Source organism: Protomyctophum parallelum (genome assembly GCF_964188405.1).
Source record: "Protomyctophum parallelum genome assembly, chromosome: 8".
Taxonomy (NCBI): Eukaryota; Metazoa; Chordata; class Actinopteri; order Myctophiformes; family Myctophidae; genus Protomyctophum; species Protomyctophum parallelum.
Genome location: NC_139703.1, coordinates 24,696,847 through 24,718,269, shown reverse-complemented (window position 1 = coordinate 24,718,269; position 21,423 = coordinate 24,696,847). Strand labels below are relative to the sequence as shown.

Sequence of the window (21,423 nt, the reverse complement as noted above, 5' to 3'; positions counted from 1 at the left end):
TTGAATGAAAGACTGAAAAGAGTATTATGACAACACCGTCTCACTCCCCACGAGACGGTGTCATGTCATATTTGGACTGTGACTTAAGGAAGTACCCTTCCCTTCCAGTCAAACGGTGCAGGATTGCAGTGCAGTTCTCAAACCCAAGATGGTCTGCCAAAAAGAAAACGGTTAAATCGACCTTTGAGTTATGTCACGAAAGGGACAGAATCGTAACTCAAATTCCCCAAGCGTCAAGATGTGTCTTGGTTCGGGAAGTCTACAAATCTACTAATCAAATGATTCCCGAGCGCGGCACTGCTGCAGCTCACCGCTCCTTGGCTGCGGCTCACTGCTCCAAGAGATGGGTCAAATGCGGAGAACAAATTTCACTGCGGTAACGTGTGTGACAAATCGTACGATTTTGACTTTGACTTGTCTTATTTGGCCCCCCTCCTTCCAGTCACTTTTTGACGTTTGGTCACGTTTTGTCACAATATGCCTTTTGAGGAGGAGAGGCAGAGTTAATTATGAGCACACGCTTGCATCAATAAGTGAAGCGTTTGGTTTCACAACTCACTTGAGTCCAGGAATATCCAACAGATTAGTGAGGCCAGTCCAGTTGATGTCCAGTTTCTGGGAAGAAGAGACAAGGAGACAGAGAAAGATCAATCGATATGCGTCACTGCATGCGCTGATCTTTGAGCACGCAGCATTATCGATCAGTCCGACGGAGGAGCAGTGAAATCAATAGCTTCCATTAAGACCTGGAAAGCATCTGTGTCGGTTTACAAGTTTCCACATGTATAAAATCCTTGGAAAATACCCGATCTACAAAGATTGGATATTTTAGCCAGAGTATATGAAGTTTTCAAATAATTGTAGTGGAGTAAAAAAGCTGCCTCTTAGATGCAATGAAGCAGACGTCAAAGTACTGAAAACTGGAAATACTGCAGTCAATTAAAAATACGTCAAACTCGAGTAAATGTACTTAGTTACTTTCCACTACTTACCGGCCTGCGGATGAAGAACATGGTGACCGCACCCACTATTGGCACGTCTCCAATCAGAGGCTCCAGAATCACCCGCATCATCCCATGAAGCTGCAGACAGAAAAAAACATCATCCCATCATCACCCCGTGTGCATGCACACACACACACACACACACACACACACACACACACACACACACACACACACACACACACACACACACACACACAAATCATCCCATGCAGCTGCAGAGACACAGACACACAAAGTACACTTCACCCATTCAGACCTGAGAGGAGTGGAGTGACAGTGTATGCAATTAGTTACATAATGATTTATTATCAATAAAGAAGTCAAAGTCAAATATGCGAGGTGATGGAATACTGGTATCGTATGTATGACATATAGGAAATGTTTATTTCCTTTATTACCAACATAACTGAAACACAATATAAAAATGTTTATTTCCTATGTCATACAGTACATGTTATACATACGATAGCAGTATTCCATCACCTCGTTAGAAACATACCCGTAGGGTTAGGGTCATACCTGTATTCCTTTGACTCCTGCCTTGCAGAAATATCTCTTCACCTCAACATTGATCTCCACATTACCAACATAACTGAAACACAATATAAAAACACATGGTCTCTACATTACCAACATAACTGAAACACAATATAAAAACACATGGTCTCTACATTACCAACATAACTGAAACACAATATAAAAACACATGGCCTCTACATTACCAACATAACTGAAACACAATATAAAAACACATGGCCTCTACATTACCAACATAACTGAAACACAATATAAAAACACATGGCCTCTACATTACCAACATAACTGAAACACAATATAAAAACACATGGCCTCTACATTACCAACATAACTGAAACACAATATAAAAACACATGGCCTCTACATTACCAACATAACTGAAACACAATATAAAAACACATGGCCTCTACATTACCAACATAACTGAAACACAATATAAAAACACATGGTCTCTACATTACCAACATAACTGAAACACAATATAAAAACACATGGTCTCTACATTACCAACATAACTGAAACACAATATAAAAACACATGGTCTCTACATTACCAACATAACTGAAACACAATATAAAAACACATGGTCTCTACATTACCAACATAACTGAAACACAATATAAAAACACATGGCCTCTACATTACCAACATAACTGAAACACAATATAAAAACACATGGCCTCTACATTACCAACATAACTGAAACACAATATAAAAACACATGGCCTCTACATTACCAACATAACTGAAACACAATATAAAAACACATGGCCTCTACATTACCAACATAACTGAAACACAATATAAAAACACATGGCCTCTACATTACCAACATAACTGAAACACAATATAAAAACACATGGCCTCTACATTACCAACATAACTGAAACACAATATAAAAACACATGGTCTCTACATTACCAACATAACTGAAACACAATATAAAAACACATGGTCTCTACATTACCAACATAACTGAAACACAATATAAAAACACATGGTCTCTACATTACCAACATAACTGAAACACAATATAAAAACACATGGCCTCTACATTACCAACATAACTGAAACACAATATAAAAACACATGGCCTCTACATTACCAACATAACTGAAACACAATATAAAAACACATGGTCTCTACATTACCAACATAACTGAAACACAATATAAAAACACATGGTCTCCACATTACCAACATAACTGAAACACAATATAAAAACACATGGTCTCTACATTACCAACATAACTGAAACACAATATAAAAACACATGGTCTCTACATTACCAACATAACTGAAACACAATATAAAAACACATGGCCTCTACATTACCAACATAACTGAAACACAATATAAAAACACATGGCCTCTACATTACCAACATAACTGAAACACAATATAAAAACACATGGTCTCTACATTACCAACATAACTGAAACACAATATAAAAACACATGGTCTCTACATTACCAACATAACTGAAACACAATATAAAAACACATGGCCTCTACATTACCAACATAACTGAAACACAATATAAAAACACATGGCCTCTACATTACCAACATAACTGAAACACAATATAAAAACACATGGTCTCTACATTACCAACATAACTGAAACACAATATAAAAACACATGGCCTCTACATTACCAACATAACTGAAACACAATATAAAAACACATGGCCTCTACATTACCAACATAACTGAAACACAATATAAAAACACATGGTCTCTACATTACCAACATAACTGAAACACAATATAAAAACACATGGCCTCTACATTACCAACATAACTGAAACACAATATAAAAACACATGGTCTCTACATTACCAACATAACTGAAACACAATATAAAAACACATGGTCTCTACATTACCAACATAACTGAAACACAATATAAAAACACATGGTCTCTACATTACCAACATAACTGAAACACAATATAAAAACACATGGCCTCTACATTACCAACATAACTGAAACACAATATAAAAACACATGGTCTCTACATTACCAACATAACTGAAATACAATATAAAAACACATGGCCTCTACATTACCAACATAACTGAAACACAATATAAAAACACATGGCCTCTACATTACCAACATAACTGAAACACAATATAAAAACACATGGTCTCTACATTACCAACATAACTGAAACACAATATAAAACACATGGTCTCTACATTACCAACATAACTGAAACACAATATAAAAACACATGGCCTCTACATTACCAACATAACTGAAACACAATATAAAAACACATGGTCTCTACATTACCAACATAACTGAAACACAATATAAAAACACATGGTATCTACATTACCAACATAATGATAACTGAAACACAATATAAAAAACACCTGTTAACAAGTAATATCGTCCCGTCACTTGGTGACACACATCATAAATCCATACAGTGTGGATAGTTTGTTCACCTGATGTACACGTCCAGGAGAACCTGACCCTTATCGTTCTCTGTGTGAGCCTTGATCCCAACCACCCTCATGGGCTGGAGAGGACGACACAACACAAACACAATTTACAATTATTAGAAATATGAATCTAGGACCATACAGTAAACTACATGAACCTATCAACAGTCTAGAGTAGAATATACAGAATAAACTGTAAAAGTCATCTAGGACTATACGTAAACTGTGAACCTATCATCAGTCTAACAGTAGAATATGTAAACATAGAAATAATAGTCAGCTAGGATCATAAGTAAACCTATAGAACCTACCATCCGAGTAGGCCATTTGGTTGGCCTACTCGGATATATTTGTGCTGCCCCACCCTCCTCCCCTCCCGACGAGAGTGCTGCGTTTTCTCATGCAGATCGGCTACTTCTTAGATTAGATTAGATTCAATTTATTGTCACTGCACACATATAGTACTATACAAATACTTTGGCAATGAAATTAATAGTGGTGTCCAGCCAGAGTGCGATACAGTAATGCAGTAATGGGGATAAATACACTTTTGTTGAATGTACAGAATGTACAGTATGTACAGCAGTATATAATACATAGAAAATAAGCAATGAAGTATAAATATAAATAAGGAGTATGAGAGGAACAATAAGCGATGCATGAAGATATAAATATGTATGCATATATATACACACCCCCACCCACACAAGCCATAAGCCATAACATGGTATAGTGTATGTATGGCGTGAGCATGAGCGTTCAGAGGGGTAGGAGGAAAGGGGGAACGGAAGGGGGTATTATTGTTCAGTGTCATTGAGGAGGGGCAGAGTTCAGCAGGGAGACAGCGACAGGAAAGAAGCTGTTCCTGAGCCTACTTTTGGTGTCTGTGAGGACTATTACTAGTCCTTACCCCTTCTAATATATGAACACCAAATTAGGTACAGTGTGTGGGTAATGCAATGTATAGATTACATTATTGTTTGGGAGGGAATTGTTAACGGATGAGCTTGCGGGAAGGGCACAAAGATACTATTATTAGGCAAGTGGTGTGTGGAGAATTCCATGGGGTGCGTGCGTCCGTTTATTCCTGGGACTCACATAAATGCGTCTCTGTGTGGCTGAGACACGCACGCACACACGGCACACACAAATTGGTTTTGACATGGCATGCAGCGGACCTGCACAGCACAGACAACACTGGCAGGCGTTTGTGGGTGTTTGTACGCTGCCCTATAGGGATGATTTGGAATGATGTGCGCGGCCGCGCGCGACCCGTTGTGATTCAGTTAACACATTTTGGACTGAGGTCGATTAAATAAAAGGCTTCTAAATCCTAATTTCTTTCTGAAAAACCTATGTTTCTATGTCAGTGGTGCTCAACCAACCACGGACCAAAATATGTAGTTCCAGTGACTCCCAGAAGCAAATATTTTCGTTAAAAATGTTCGCTCTGAAATATAGATTTGGCTTTGACGCACGAGTGAATGCAGGAGTGAGGTGTCAAAGGACATGGCCATCTGTAAACGCAACCCCCCCCCCCCCACCCACCACAAACATTGCAAAGTTGTCTGTCGCTATGATATCGGTGGAGGAAGATCAGTGTGGCTAAAGCCAGGCTAGAGGCTTGGGGAGTGAAAGTGCGTTCAAAGCAGATATATAATATGTTTCCCCAGTTGCTGCAGTCGCTTCACTATGTGGTCTAGCACGTGAGGGCAGCGTTGGTTATAAAAGAAGAAGAAGAAGAAGTCCTGCCTTGGTGCAGGCAGTAATGGAGCAGCGGCGGAAAGTTTAATGTGGGCTGTTGATGTCGGAAGTGGAAGTCGACGTGTGAAAGCAGCAGCGATGCAGCAACATGTAAGATAGTGACGAGGAATTTGCCGTCACCAAAGCTCATTTGAATACATTGAAATTAGTCTATACAGACTCACCTTTGTAGCTCTTTATTTAACGTGTACGGCTGTACACGTTAAATAAAGATCAACAAAGAAGACCTTGCTTGCCTCCTGATTCCTCACGCGTTTAGAGTGTGTAAAACGGCCACATCAATAGTAGCGTGGTCACGGTGGTGGAAGTCATCAGGGTGTCTGTGGCGGAGAGCAGCAGATGAAATAGGGGCATGTGTGTGTGTGTGTGTGTGTGTGTGTGTGTGTGTGTGTAGTAAAATTGTATAGGCCACTGTTTGTCGGCGGTAGCCGGCAGTTAGTGGGGTAACACAGAGAACAGTGACCTGTGATGCAAGTGTCGCTAGGGGGCGGAGGTGTGAGGTTGCACGTTTGCCCATGTAAGTAGAAGTAGTAATAAAGTTATTTATAAGTTGTTAAATGGGGAAAAGGGCTTTGTTAAGACCTCCATAATATTATGGTCAATGCCTGTGTGAAAAGTGAGGGCGATTGGTGCAGGCAGTGAGGAGCAGCGGCATTGTTTCATTAATTCATTCAGACATTGAGTGAATTATAGTATGATGAGGGTCGGCTTGGCACTTTTTTGACACATTTTGTTGCCCCCCCTCGGCGTGTTGCCCTCTCGCAGTGCGGATTGCGCGTATAGGTAACGACGGCACTGAGTAGTCCTCACCTTTACCCCAAAGTCTTAGGGTCAGGGTTAGGGTCATGGGTCGGGGTTATAGGGTGAAGGTCAGGGTCATCTCACCTTGTCTCCAAAGTCCACTTTGGTGAAGGTGAGGGTCTGCAGGTGTGCGCTGGATCCCCTGATGGACGGTGCGATGGTCTCCACCAGGAGCTTCTCCAGATACTGACCCACGAACGGCCACACCTGCTGCAACACCTGGACAACATGGAGACAAGATGATTAACACCTGGACAACATGGAAACATCATGATTAACACCTGGACAACACCTGGACAACATGGAAACAATTATATAAGAACTCTTAATTTCTGGGTGTGTAATAAATTAATTCAAGGCTTCATGGGGTGTGTATTATAATCTATTTGGGAGAATTCCGCACACACATATTTGTGCCCATATGGAGCACGCAACTTTGTGCACCAGTTCGGGTGACGTATGCGGAGTATGCGGAAGTGCCGTTCACGCCTGTGCTTTGTCACCGTGATACGTCACTGTCGTACCCACACAGACAAAAGACTTATTCAATTATTCCCTTTTGTAAGTAAGTAAGCCATGCTGAGCCATGAGGCCCATAGGGCAGGAGCCTATCTCCTGTTTCTATAGCGTGATGGAGGCAGCTTGATGTACATGTACACCCCCTGGACATGACACTAGTATATCGCAGGGACTTACGCCCAGTCCAACCCTTGATGCTGATGAGTGCCTAGCAGGGAGGCAGCACTGGGTCTTTGGTATGACCCGGCCGGGGATCGAACCCCAACCTCCCAGTCTCAGGGCGGACACTGTAGCCACAAGGCCACTGAGCTGGTAAAATGTCCCTTTTACCTGTGAATAAATCCTTTAACCATGTGATTAAAACTTTAACCTGTGATTAATTAATGGATTAAACTTTGTTGCGTGTATGACGCCATCTCGGATTTGCGCTATGTATATAAACAGGAATAACCAACCCTGAGTCTTGAGCCTAATATCATTACTATAATGTTACTATTTATGAATTGAACACCCCAGGACTTGATATTAGGATAAATTTGCGTGACTGAAAAGACGAAACGGAAGTGGAGAGGAGGATCCACTTCCGCGTTATCGCTTTCTCACGATCAGTCTGATCAGAGCTTCCGTTCTCCGTTCTGTATGACGGAAGCATTTGAACGTTGCAAGAGGCAACAGTCTGGCAATGCAAGAAAGTCATACTACAGTGTTACATAAAAGCACCAGAAGTAGCAGACCTACAAGCGGACAGGGACAGGGACCATTTATATCAGGGTGACATTGTTACGTAACAGTGACCAACATGGCACTGTTTACTAAATACGATGGTTGCTATAGCAACACACCGGATTCTCTGTGTTCCTAGGGGAATGATGAAGAGTGTGTTCATCAGTGGTGTAGAGTAACTAAGTGAATTTACTCAAGTACTGTACTTAAGTACATTTCTGAGGTATTTGCACCTTAACGGAGTATTTTCAATATGTTTACTAACAGCTCGGGTCCAAACATTGTACTTTTACTCCACTACAATTTATTTGAAAATGTCAGTTAGTAGTTACTTTGTAGACTGTGATACACATTAACCACCACTTATTAGCCCTAAATTACATTCCATCCTTTTGAAAATAGCAGATCTACAGGCTCACAATGTGTTGCATCGCGATGCATTGTGAGCTTGTAGACCTGCTATTTTCAAAAGATTATTTGAAAACTTATGCAAGAACTTGTGGTACTTTTAAGTACATTTCAATGCCAAGACTTTTGTTTGTTTGTTTTACTTTTACGCATTTACTCATTACATTTAGATTTCCGGACATTTACTTGTAACAGAGTAGTCCTATATTGCAGCCTTTTTACTTTTACTTAAGTAAAACATCTGAGAACTTTTAGCACCACGGAAAACAGAAGCAGTAGAAACAACAGTTGCTTGAAACCTGGGCTGCATGTGTGGAGAATGACTCATCGACCGCGTTGCCAGACTCTGCCAGAGAAATATAAGCAACCAGGTCAATGAAATCCCAAGCCCAAAATAACTACTATATGTCATTATGAACACTTTAAACCACGATGCGACGTGCTGTGAGCTTGTAGCTAGATCTGCTTTTTTTTTTTTTTGCTGGTTTTTCACATTGTGATACCCGGACAATTATATGTTTATGTCACGGTCTTTGACTTGAACCAAGGACTGTCTAAAGAGGACGGGAAGCGAAGACCGTACGGGCGCCGCCATGGTGCTCCATGGAAGGAAAGAAACATGCGCAGTGGGCTTTATGCAGCCAACACTTCCTCCTTCAGCTTCCTTGGTCTGCAACTGCGCATGTTTCTTTCCTTCCATGGTGCACCATGTGAGCAACATGGCGTCGCCCGTACGGTTTTCGCTTCTTGTCCTCTTTAGACAGTCCTTGACTTGAACCACTGGTTAAACCTAGCATGGAATCCAGACTGATTCACTCCATGATAGGTTTAAACATTTAGAAGGAGGCCGAAATAATCATCTACACTTAGTAACAAGCCCAAATATTATAAGCATCTACACGTTAGAAACAAGACCAAATATTATAAACAACTATACACTTTAGAAACAAGCCCAAATCAACTACACTTTAGAAACAAGCCCAAATCAACTACACTTTTAGAAACAAGCCCAAAGTCGCTAATAATAAGCAGATATGGCAACACTGTCCATGTAAGCGCCTGTAGTTGTGTGAAGGCTGAGCGCCAGTCGGTCTGCTGAGTATTTAACCCCCAAAGGAAGCCCTCAAAAAGGCTGTGTGTTCTATCAGCTGCTCTGGGTCTCATGAGTGATAATGGATGTTTGCTGTTCGTTCGAAACATTAACGTCTTAAAGCCCAGATTTATACTTAAAAGCCATTATCTGAGTCATTTTAGACGACTCTAACCATTATTTTATGCTTTGCCTATTCAAAAAACAGCATATCTGCAAGCTCGTAGCGTTTGTATTGTAGATGTGATTTAAAGCCAACATTTTTAGCTCAAATCTTTGCTTCTGGGCGTCCCTGCCTGGAGCAACATATTTTGAGATGGGAGGGGTTACTGTCACATTCATTTTGGGGGTTCTTGACAAGAAAAGTACCACCAAAGTACCACCGTTATAGCACTGTACATTCTATTCATTTTATATAGAAACCTGTTGAGAAGACATACTGTACTGTGTAGAATCGGCCTCAGGCCTTAATGGGTTAAGTTGCGTGCCGTTGTTGCAATAGCTGTTTATTTTATTTTGACACTCGTGATGTTGTAAAAATGGTCTATTTTGTCTGAGGAACAACTGCGTGTAACGTTACAACGTGCTGCAGTGTAATGAAGCCGTCTGCCAGCTCTGACTCCGGTATGGGTTTAAAGAATGAGGATGTGTGTGCGTGTGTGTGCGTGTGTGTGTGTGTGTGTGTGTGTGTGTGTGTGTGTGTGTGTGTGTGTGCGTGTGTGTGTGCGTGTGTGTGTGTGTGTGTGTGTGTGTGTGTGTGTGTGTGTGTGGTGGTGGGGGGGTCATTTGTTTGACTGGATTTAAGGTCTTTTCTTTTTTTCTCCTTGCGGCCACTCCCCTCTTCCTGTGAGCAAGCGAGCCTCATGGCTGCAAATAAGTGGAAATGTTGAGTGGGTTGAGCTGGCACCGTGCCAGCCTTCTGCATGTCTGTCTTCTCCGAGTCTCACTGCAGCCCGCCTGTCTCTCTGCTCTGTTTGTCTGTCTGCCTGTGTCTCACTGCAGCCAGCCTGCCTGCTCTGTCTGACTGCCTGCGTCTCACTGCAGCCTGCCTGTCTATTTGTATGCCTGCCTGCCTGCAGCATGCAGACAGACAGACAACATAGAAGCAAGGGGGAGGGGCTGCTCTATAGCCTATGCTGCCTCAAACACCAGTTATTAGCCTTTAGCATGTCAGCATGATGCAGCATCAAGTTTGTTTGGTCCGACGTACCAACAGTCCTGCAGTCATGAGTCCGACACCCTACACAAAACCCAACCCTAAACCTAATCTCACAGGAAAGCTGCGGGCTAGTTTTAACCTGCCACGCATTTCTGTAGCCACGGGTTAGTTTGAACCTGCCACAGGTTCGTTTTAACCCACCACACATGTTGTAAGCTACGGGTGAGTTTTAACCCGCAGTGGTGGTCCTCGAGGGGGTTCCAGGTGGTCCCCAGCTAAATGAGGGAGAGTCGGTAACCAAATGGAACCTTATACCATAATCTGGGTCTGAGAGGCTAAATCTCATCACATGGTGGGTGGTCCGTGGCTCAAATGCAGAATACATTATGGACCGTGATATGAAACAGCTCACATTATTAACAGATAACGGTCTTTTGATCTGATATTTATGGATCCTGTGAAACAGCCGCATAGCTTGTACACTACAGTATGTTCCGCATTCCATGCCAGTAGAGAAGAAAGTGAACAATGAAAGGAAATAGTTCAGTGTGGGACAAATACCTTATTCAGCCATTCCACTTTTTATAAATTCCTAAATGTATTTATAAATATAACATTACCTTATTCAGCCATTCCACTTTCTCCACGTCTGGAAAGTTGACCTGAAATAAAAAACAAATAGCAACGATTGCACAAGGAGATCAAATCCAGCTCGTTAAAATAATTTCCTCACAAATACCCAATTACTGAGGTATGTGCTAATGGGATAGATGCTCTCTCTCAACATGCTGTCCTGACACATAATGTTTATTTTAAATAAATATGTTCATATCATTTATAAATATGTTCATTACATAAATGTGTATACATCTGTTCTGCGTAATCTTTATAATAAATAGAGCGTGCCAGTCCCGCCCCCTTTCATGACGACGCCAGGCCCAGGAAATGATTCCCAATGCATTTTTCCCATAGACATTTCAAAAGGTATTTATTTAAAGACGGTTACGCCGCGGACAAAGCCAACTCGAGTGGTGACAACTCATGACAACAAACACAATATTTTGGACCAAACAAATAATTACAAAGAAGAAAAACAACAAAAACAGTGTTGTAACCTGCCGTTTTTTTCTTCTTTCTAATTATTTGTTCGGCCCCAAAAATTGTGTTTGTTGTCATGATTTGTCACGACAAGAGTTGGCTTTGTCGTAGTTGGCTTTAAACGTCTTTAAATAAATACTTTTTGAAATGTCTATTGTCTATGAGGAAAATGAACAGATAATGATTTCCTGGGCCCTGTTAGGGGGCGGGACTGCGACGCTCTATAAATATGGTCAAATAAATTCACCCAACAAAAGTGGTATAGTTATTTCCAACAGCTTGAAAAACGTAATGACACCAGAGAGAGTTACTTGTAGCTACAATCTTAGATTTTACATTAGATATGTGTAGCAACTCATAATGTACTAATGTGTCAACAGAGGTAATAAATATGACAATGTAAGACTTTTCTCCACAATATATGGGCCATTTTTACATTATGAACTTGTATTACATCATGAGCGACTATGTGTGGTTCTGAATGAAACACGTACATTATTACATTATTGAATGATAGAATAATCTGTTATTACGTTTTGTGCTCATTTTTATTTACTACATTATGAGCTGATTACATTTAAATTATTACATTGTAGAAGTCTAGTTCCTACCCAGGCAGGGAGGTCTACATATCATATTGTGTATAGTTCTAACCCAGTGGTTCTCAATCAGTGGTCCAGGGACCACCAGTGGTCCTTCAGTGGGTTCCAGGTGGTCCCCAGCTAAATGATGGCGAGTTGGTAACCAAATGGACCCTTATAGATCTTTAACTCTTGTGAGTGTAAAATGACCATTTTACGGGTCCATTTGGTTTCATTTTACGCTCTCAAGAGTTACATTATTGTTAAACATCTGCATTACTTAAGTTCATTTACAAGAAGTCTACACAAATAGAGAATGTAGGAGAATTTCTATTTTGATCAATGTTTACCCGTTATCTCTCCTAATGGTACCAACGTCAATATAGCATGGAAATGTGTACATATTCTTTTAGTTTTGGGTCTGCAAGGCTATAAATCTCATCAAATGGTGGTCTGTGGCTCAAATGCGGAATAATGAATGGGCCTTGTCACGAAAAAGGTTGAAAACCGGAAAACCACTGTTCTAACCCATACAGCAAGGTCCTTCTTGTTGTTTATATTATAATATATATTTCGTACCCATGCAGGGAGGTACAGTATATGATATATTATAATATATATTTCGTACCCATGCAGGGAGGTACAGTATATGATATATTATAATATATATTTCGTACCCAAGCAGGGAGGTATATGATATATTATAATATATATTTAATACCCATGCATATGGTATATATAATTATAATATATATATTTCATACCCATGCAGGGAGGTATATGGTATATATTATAATATATATTTCGTACCCATGCAGGGAGGTATATGGTATATATTATAATATATATTTCGTACCCATGCAGGGAGGTATATGGTATATATTATAATATATATTTCGTACCCATGCAGGGAGGTATATGGTATATTATAATATATATTTCGTACCCATGCAGGGAGGTACAGTATATGCTATATTATAATATATATTTCGTACCCAAGCAGGGAGGTATATGATATATTATAATATATATTTAATACCCATGCATATGGTATATATAATTATAATATATATATTTCGTACCCATGCAGGGAGGTATATGGTATATATTATAATATATATTTCGTACCCATGCAGGGAGGTATATGGTATATTATAATATATATTTCGTACCCATGCAGGGAGGTACAGTATATGCTATATTATAATATATATTTCGTACCCATGCAGGGAGGTCCTTCTTGTTCCTGGACAGCGTGTGTTCCTCGTTGCTGGCCAGATGCACGGCTGACCTCCAGCGCTGCTCCTTGGCTTCGCGGGCGTGCTTCCATCCCGTGTAGACCATCATGCCGCACACCAGCAGGCCCGTGCTGATCCGGTAGTACCCGCACAGGTATACGGGCAGCAGCGCGGACAGACACTTCCCGAAGGTCCACAGGACGGCCATGGCGCTGATGCCCCGCTGACCCTGGACCGGGACCGGGCAGAGGGCTGCATCTGCTTCTGCATGTGGAACCAGGTTTCAGTGAGAGAGATGAACCCATTCTGACCTGAGATCAGATTCTAAAATGTCTGTTTGAAAATGACAGTTTTCTGTAAAAGCTATGTTTCTATGTCAGTCGCTCTTCGATTTTTCTAAAATAGCAGACCTACAAGCTCGTAGCGCGCCACTCGGTGGCGCGCTATGAGCTTGTAGATCTGCTATTTTTCAATAGCTAAAGCATAACATCATGCTAACACCAAAACGGGTTCCCGATCAAAATGGGTTAAAGCAAACCAGGTCCATGAGAACAAGCCCCTAAAATAAGTGACCATACAACATAGGACCCCCTTAGCTGAGAGAGCGATGAAGCAGTCGACCCCCTTAGCTTTTGATTTGATTTATTTGATATATTCAATTCAAGATACAATTCATAAAAGAGAAGTACATAATTATCAGGATTGCACAAACAGTCAGAGGACTTAATTCCATTGTGATCCAAATAAATAGTTAGCCTACAGCATATGGTAGGAAGGTACTAAAATAATAATAACATTCACAACAGACTGTCATAGATCAGTAAACAAAATACAATAAATTGTTATAAATAGATGAATAGAACACTATTCTATAACTTGCCCATCAGCCAATTTTTTATAATAATATTATTTAATAATAATATTTTTAAAGATGTTCAAAGACTGAGCAAATTTAATTTCCCTTGGGATGTTGTTCCAATCCTCCACCCCTGTATATTTAAATGAGCTTTAGGTTTGGTGGTTTAAGATCAGCTACACTAGCCCTTGTGTTCAAACTATGGGACTCGTTACGGGAAGTAACCTTTCAAATATTTTGGGCATTGTTAGACCATAATAGTCTAGTAGACAGCCCATAGAGCCCCATTGTGAACCCGGACATGTTGAGTACACCAAGGTTTTGTGTTATAAATGTTTAGTATGGGTCCCCAGCATGTAGAAACTGCCGGATGCTAACTTGCATATGTTGGGCAATTTTCATAATTGGCATAATCTGTGACCATACCATTAACAACCTACAAAAGGCAAAATATTCAAAATGTCATCATGCTTTATGTAGCATGTGACATGTCAAACTAGGGGTTTTTTATGATGCTGAATCCATTCCAAGCATTAGTTTTGCTAAAAACAAACACTCATTGGGCTAAAAACGGCCATGCCAATGACAATCAGGCTATGAAAAACCCCTAGTTTGACATGTCACATGCTACATAAAGCATGATGTTTAATTTTGTTAATGGTATGGTCACATATTATGCCAATTACGAAAATTGCTCAACATATGCAAGTTAGCATCCGGCAGTTTCTACATGCTGGGAACCCATACTAAACATTTATAACATAATACGTTGGTGTACTCAACATGTCCGGGTTCACATTCTGGCTAACTAGACTATAATGAGTCTCAGTTGTTCTGCCGTCAAACTAGGAGCCAATTTAATTCTCGAAAATGGTTAGCACCATTTATCTCTTCTTGGGGAGAGATAAAGGACTACCCTCATTAGTTTATTTTGCGAGGTCTTCTGTAGTTTATCTTTTGAGAGAGAGATGAAGCAGGGACCCCCTTAGCTGAGAGAGATGAAGCGGGGACCCCCTTAGCTGAGAGAGATGAAGCAGGGACCCCTTAGCTGAGAGAGACAGATGAAGCAGGGACCCCTTAGCTGAGAGAGACAGATGAAGCAGGGACCCCTTAGCTGAGAGAGACAGATGAAGCAGGGACCCCTTAGCTGAGAGAGACAGATGAAGCAGGGACCCCTTAGCTGAGAAAGACAGATGAAGCAGGGACCCCTTAGCTGAGAGAGACAGATGAAGCAGGGACCCCTTAGCTGAGAGAGACAGATGAAGCAGGGACCCCTTAGCTGAGAGAGACAGATGAAGCAGGGACCCCTTAGCTGAGAGAGACAGATGAAGCAGGGACCCCTTAGCTGAGAGAGACAGATGAAGCAGGGACCCCTTAGCTGAGAGAGACAGATGAAGAAGGGACCCCTTAGCTGAGAAAGACAGATGAAGCAGGGTCCCCTTAGCTGACAGACAGATGAAGCAGGGACCCCTTAGTTGAGAAAGACAGATGAAGCAGGGTCCCCTTAGCTGACAGACAGATGAAGCAGGGACCCCTTAGCTTTTAGTGAGAGACACAAACTACACCATAGAAACAGATAAAGCAAACTGGTTGGAATAACGTGTTCCACACTCTATGTCAGAGCCGAAGAGTTTGATCAATCCTCAAGGGGGCCCGTCCCCCCCCCCCCCCCCGCAGCCCCGCCTCCCCGAATATTTGACGATGGGATTCTCAGATTGCCGGCGGAGGTCCAAAATGTTCGGAATTCCCAGAAAATATGTAATGTAAATGTAAAATGTCCACGAAAATCTTCATGGGGGCCTAAAGGGGCCCTAGGATTCTTCATGGGGGCCATGGCCCCGTGGCCCCCACAGACTCTACGTCGCTGCTCTATGTCCAACCAGGGAAACTCCCCCATCAGGTGAAAATAAGCAGCTTGGACTCCTCATGCATAGAAAGAGGTATGAGGTCAGTCCGTTGCTCTTCCAGGGTTGGCAGAGGGAGTTTAGTAGAACCCAGGATTACATAAGTTAATAAAAAAATTGGTTGCAAAATCGTGGGATAAATATTTAAAAGGAAAAAAAGCATACTGTACTGTGCTGTACTGATACACCTGAAATCATCATATATACAGTTAATATGTACGTGTGTGTTAGGCTGCACAACAGTGACACTTGGTTTTGAAAACCAACCAAATGCTATTTTCGTGATCAGACACAGCCAGCCAGCCAGACAGCCAGGCACACAAAGCTACTTAATGAAGTGCATAAGGAGAAGAGACTGGAGCAGCACGGACATTTAGAGACTTTTATTTAGGTGCTGAGTATACAAAAGACTAGTATCTTCTCCTTATGCAACTCATGATGTCCTTGCACCTGTGAAGCACCGGCTCAGCCGTTTCAGGCTTGAGGCGCGTTGGTAGACTCCCTTTGTTCCTACTTAATGAAGTGGTTGCATCACTTAAAAACAGATGCCTCATTGGCCGCTGCAGTTCATTGGAGCCATATGTGTTGACAGGAGGGCTGAACAATTCACACTGGGGGAGGAAGTACGCCGGAAGTGTGGAAGGCACGCTACGTCACACTGTCATTTAAGTGACTACTGGCCAATCACAGCGCATCTTTTCCGGGACTTATCAGACCCGAACATGCGCTCTGTGCTATGGCTCTGTGATGCACGACGCACGCTCATGCTTCCGCGGTGCTTCGCAAGGAATCTCGGGAAAAGAGCACATACGCACATACGCTTCAGAGCCAGAAGGGCTATATGTCTAATGTCTATGCATACAGCAACGGACTTAATGCCAAGACCCGCCACCGCCTGACTCTGATTGTAGTAGGGCGGGGCAGGGCATCCTCACATAGACTGACACGACAACGCATATTCAGGGCGGAGTCACCACCCCCAGGGGAAGTTGTGATTTGCTCTTGTTCACTGCAATGCAATTTGCGGCATTTCCAAAACAATATTGCGCAGAGTAGCGATTATCAAACGTATTTGCAATGCCATACGTTGAAAGATCTGTTGCCCGTGGACAAGGCACGTTACCTCCGCAAGTTAGATATTATCGGCATAGATGTTTGTCCGTATGTAATTAAGGATTGGAAAAAGTTGCATTGGCAGCCAGCCATAGAAAATTCTGCCCAGGGTAAAAAAACGGATGTGACGTTTTTGGGCGTTCCTGTCTTGCTCCGTGTCAGTGTATTCTAAGCAGGGGGGGCAGTCAGACAGATATTTTGTGAAGCCACTAAGGAAATCGGGATTTCCTGAAAATTCATATAATGGCCTGTTGTGGCGCTGTCATTGGGCTCAAAAAACCCCATAGCTCCATAGAGGTCCATGTATTTGGGCCCAACTTCACCTAGACTGTATTACCTTAATAAACATGGTTATGAATACTTTCTGCTTCCAGTCACTAGTTTAAAGTCTCATTTCTAATGTCATAATATTCTTTTTGGAAAATGATGGTCCCATGTATTAAAGAAATGACCATAAAGTCGCGTATGTTCTGAGGGGCGTGGCTACCGTTACAGTCTATGAACGGGATCCCCCACCCACTCCAGTCAAAATAAAAACCAACGAAGAAGAAGGGGGGAAGTCCCACCTCATTGTCTGGGCCAGCCAATGGCTCAGCTGGGCCCAAACGGATCTAGAAAGATGGCGATTTACAATTCAAGGACTGACAGGCTTCATCTATGATCTATGATTCTAACACAGCCTGAAAACCCCATTCTGGCAGCCAGCTCAGTAGCATGCTTCGCTACTCACTATAGACTTAGTCCACACCTACCGGGTTGGAATCCCGCAGCCGTCACTATATTTTTCCAATATCTGCAAACTACTTATGTTTTGCCAATAAAGTACGGTTTTAGACCACGACGGAGGGGTGCCGTCTCTAGCGAACTTGAGCCACGAGACACCACAGAGCGTGCTAAAGCGAGCGAGTTGCCGTGTCGAACGCTGCAAAGTTCGAGTAGCGACCATAGAGTATATATGAATAGAGAAGGCACCCAGAGGAAACCCTGAGGCGAAATGGACATAGTGGCCGAATGAAGGTATTGCAGCCTGGCCCCAAACACATGAACGTGCTGGTCCGTTGACTATCATTGTGCACGTTCACGACGGCAGCACGCTCGTTCGCGTTCGTGCGCGTTCGCGCACGTTCAACGGCAGCACGTTCATGTGTTTGGGGCCAATCCATCCCAGAATGCTCTCTGTTCCTACCTGGAAGGAGGAGTGAAATTGCCTCATGCGCTTTTGAGCAACTTAATGCAAGTGGATGGGAGGAGAACTCGGGTGCCCTCTCTATTCATATATACTCTAAGGTAGCGACCCGATATGGACAGAATAGTAAATCCTAGTCCCACAAATAGGGAAAGTCATTACCATGCTGCGTTCGGTAGGCCAATCAGAGGCAGCTTGGAAATAGTGCATGCTGTAGCATAATTATGTACACGCAGGAAAAATTGGCCTGCGATCAGGCTTTTTATTTTAAAAAAAAAGTTTAATCTGCAACATTTTTTTTAAATAAAACAGCATTTAGGAAACAAGCTACACTTTAGAAACAGCAAGTCCCCCCCAAAAAAGATCACACTTGTGTGAAGTGAGGGGCGCTCTTATCATCACATTCCGTGCTAAGCCAATCAGCTGAACGCATTCCGTGCATGCTCTCTCTCTCTCTCTCACACACACACACACACACACACACACACGCACACACACACACACACACACACACACACACACACACACACACACACACACACACACACACACACACACACAGCTGTGCATACAAGTGACTTTTACAGAAAGAAAATAAATCGCTTATAATAAACAGACCTGGCAACACTTCGCTGTTCGTGGTGGGTTTTGGGTCGTTCTCCTCTTTGGATCCAGGAGGTTCTGTTGGGTTCTCCTTCTCAGGAGATCCAGGGTCTGGTTCTTCTGCGCTATCTGATGCTTTCTTCATGTTGTGATTCTTCTGCTATCTTCTCGTCTCAGATCACTGAATGACATGCAACTGTGTTTCGTTTTTACAGCATCGATCGACCGTTCGTTACTGTGCCATTTCTTTACCAGTCGGAACCAGCAACACTGTAAACTGTAAACAGAGCTAAAATATATCGATAAAATTACTTTTTAAACTATTCTAATTATCTCGGCGCAGTTCAGACTGACCAGTAGTCTCTAATTTACTGTAGAACTAGTAAAACATTAGTTAAAGTCCTTTAATTCATTAGGATTTTAATAAAACCATGCGAAAGTTCTCACTCTGTCTCTCCCACGCATCCAGAGGGTGTCTGTCTGTCTGTCCCCCGTTTCAATGTCTGTCTGTCGTCCCGTTAAACTGTCCTGTCTTACTGTCCCGTTAGCTGACTGACTGCATCGTGTGACCACGCCCACATATGACCACGCCCACCGTTCTGTCAGCAGCAATAAGACCGACGGACGATCTGTGAGCTCAGCGTCAATAAGGTTTCCGGTTCCCTCGACAATTCAGTTTAGTCTTTATAGTTATCTTAGTCTTTTAGTCTTAGTCAACAATTAACATTGATTAAATGTGTACTTTGGTTTTAATGTGCAGATTCATCTTTTCTCTTTACTCTAGTCTAGAGACTGTACTTTTATTCTGAAGAGAATAGAACTCCTATTGCTGCAGACGGAACCAACAGGTTAACTGCTGCAGTGCAGCAGAACGGACTGACCGTTAAAGACGTCATTGATGCATCCATTATCTACTGATTGAAGTAGAGGAAAACAGCCAAGTTTAATATGCCATTGGGGGGGGGGGGGGGGGGGAGGAGTACTCAGAAAAGTGCAGGCCTATCAGCTATTATTATTAGTATGATGATGAGATACAAGAGTATTTTCATTACAACCAGTGATCCGGGGGACCACAAGTGGTCATTGAGGGGGTTACAGGTGATCCCCAGCTAAATGGAGAGTTGCGCAACTCTCCATTAACCAAAAGATTAGTTAGGTTCCATTTGGTTACCATGCATGGTAACCAAATGGAACCTAACTAGATCTTTAACTTTTGGTTTCATATACACTCGAGTTAAATTATTGCTATAAACACCTGCATTAGGAAAGTCTGCATAGAAACAATTATTTTTGATCGTTAGCCTGTTTCTGTACCAACATCAACACCTATAATATTGACTTTATGTAGTCAATATTGGATTGTATATAAAACTGTTTTATTCATCTAAGATCATTATGTATGGGCCCTTTTCTGCCTCTATTTGGATGGCAGTGTTGCACTGCCACCTAGTGATCAAAGCTATTATTGTTTGGCGATGAAACCAGAATGCAAAGTGGGTTTAAAACTAGAACTCAAAACACACACAGTAATACTAAGCCTACACTCTACACACTTTCAAAACACATAGTAATACACTGATGGGATGTGATGACATCATGTTCCACAGTTGTTCGAAGCTAAATGCATTATTTTCCAGTTTAACAAAATGGTATACAGTTAACTTGTCAAGTGTCTGTGGGTAAAAAATAACTTTAAAACAAGTTAATTTTGGCCCAGGCCGTAGCGTAACGGTCTGGGCACCGGACTGGTAATCCAGTCGCAGTGTGCCGCGGGTTCGACTCCCGGACCCGACACGGCCTTTACTGCATGTCATCCCCCCATCTCTCTCCCGTTTCCTGTCAGCCTACTGTCTGTCCCTTCAAAAATCAATAAAAGGCGTAAGCCGCAAAAAAAACAAAAAAAAACAAGTTAATTTAAAATGTATAATGCACAGTTATAAAGGAGCATTTCAATAAATACACATTGACAAGAGATTGTATTTATTCTTCCAGCATTTACAGCTCAAACATTACATTATGAATCTTGTCCTTGCATGTTTTCAGTTTGCTGCCATTTGTCTGAAGAGTCGACCTTTTGGCACACAGACCATAAGAAGGTAAGGACACCAGCGTCATTTTCGCAATCATACAATTAGCCCTTGGCTAAGCCCCACCCACTCCATTCTAATGATGGCAAGCTGCCCTTTTCACCCATTGAGATGCATGTTAAATGACGGGATTTCTCCATACACATGGAAATAATCCTGGCCTGCAGTAGGCTATGCACTGGACAATTGTGCATGGCGTTATTTCAATAAACTAGAAACAAGGAAATATTGGCGGGAGAAATCCAACTCAATCAACTTACGACCATCCGACAGGAGTTTTTATGTAACGCACGG

The 21,423-nt window shown here is 41.9% G+C and overlaps 1 protein-coding gene across 2 annotated transcripts in view; it reads right to left on the bottom strand.

The window, feature by feature from the left end:
* Positions 1-19,579, bottom strand: part of LOC310863601 (extended synaptotagmin-1-like) — a 67,509-nt gene extending 47,930 nt beyond the window's left edge. For both annotated transcript variants that reach the window (XM_083772058.1, XM_083772057.1), the window contains exons 1-8: positions 19,058-19,579; positions 13,364-13,644; positions 11,084-11,125; positions 6,649-6,783; positions 4,003-4,076; positions 1,527-1,599; positions 993-1,082; positions 560-615 (exon numbers count right to left, since the gene is read on the bottom strand). In XM_083772058.1, the coding sequence (XP_083628184.1) occupies positions 560-615; positions 993-1,082; positions 1,527-1,599; positions 4,003-4,076; positions 6,649-6,783; positions 11,084-11,125; positions 13,364-13,644; positions 19,058-19,187 (881 nt within the window). In that variant the 5' untranslated portion in view covers positions 19,188-19,579. The remainder of the gene's footprint in view (positions 1-559; positions 616-992; positions 1,083-1,526; positions 1,600-4,002; positions 4,077-6,648; positions 6,784-11,083; positions 11,126-13,363; positions 13,645-19,057) is intronic.
* Between the last annotated feature and the right edge of the window lie 1,844 nt (positions 19,580-21,423).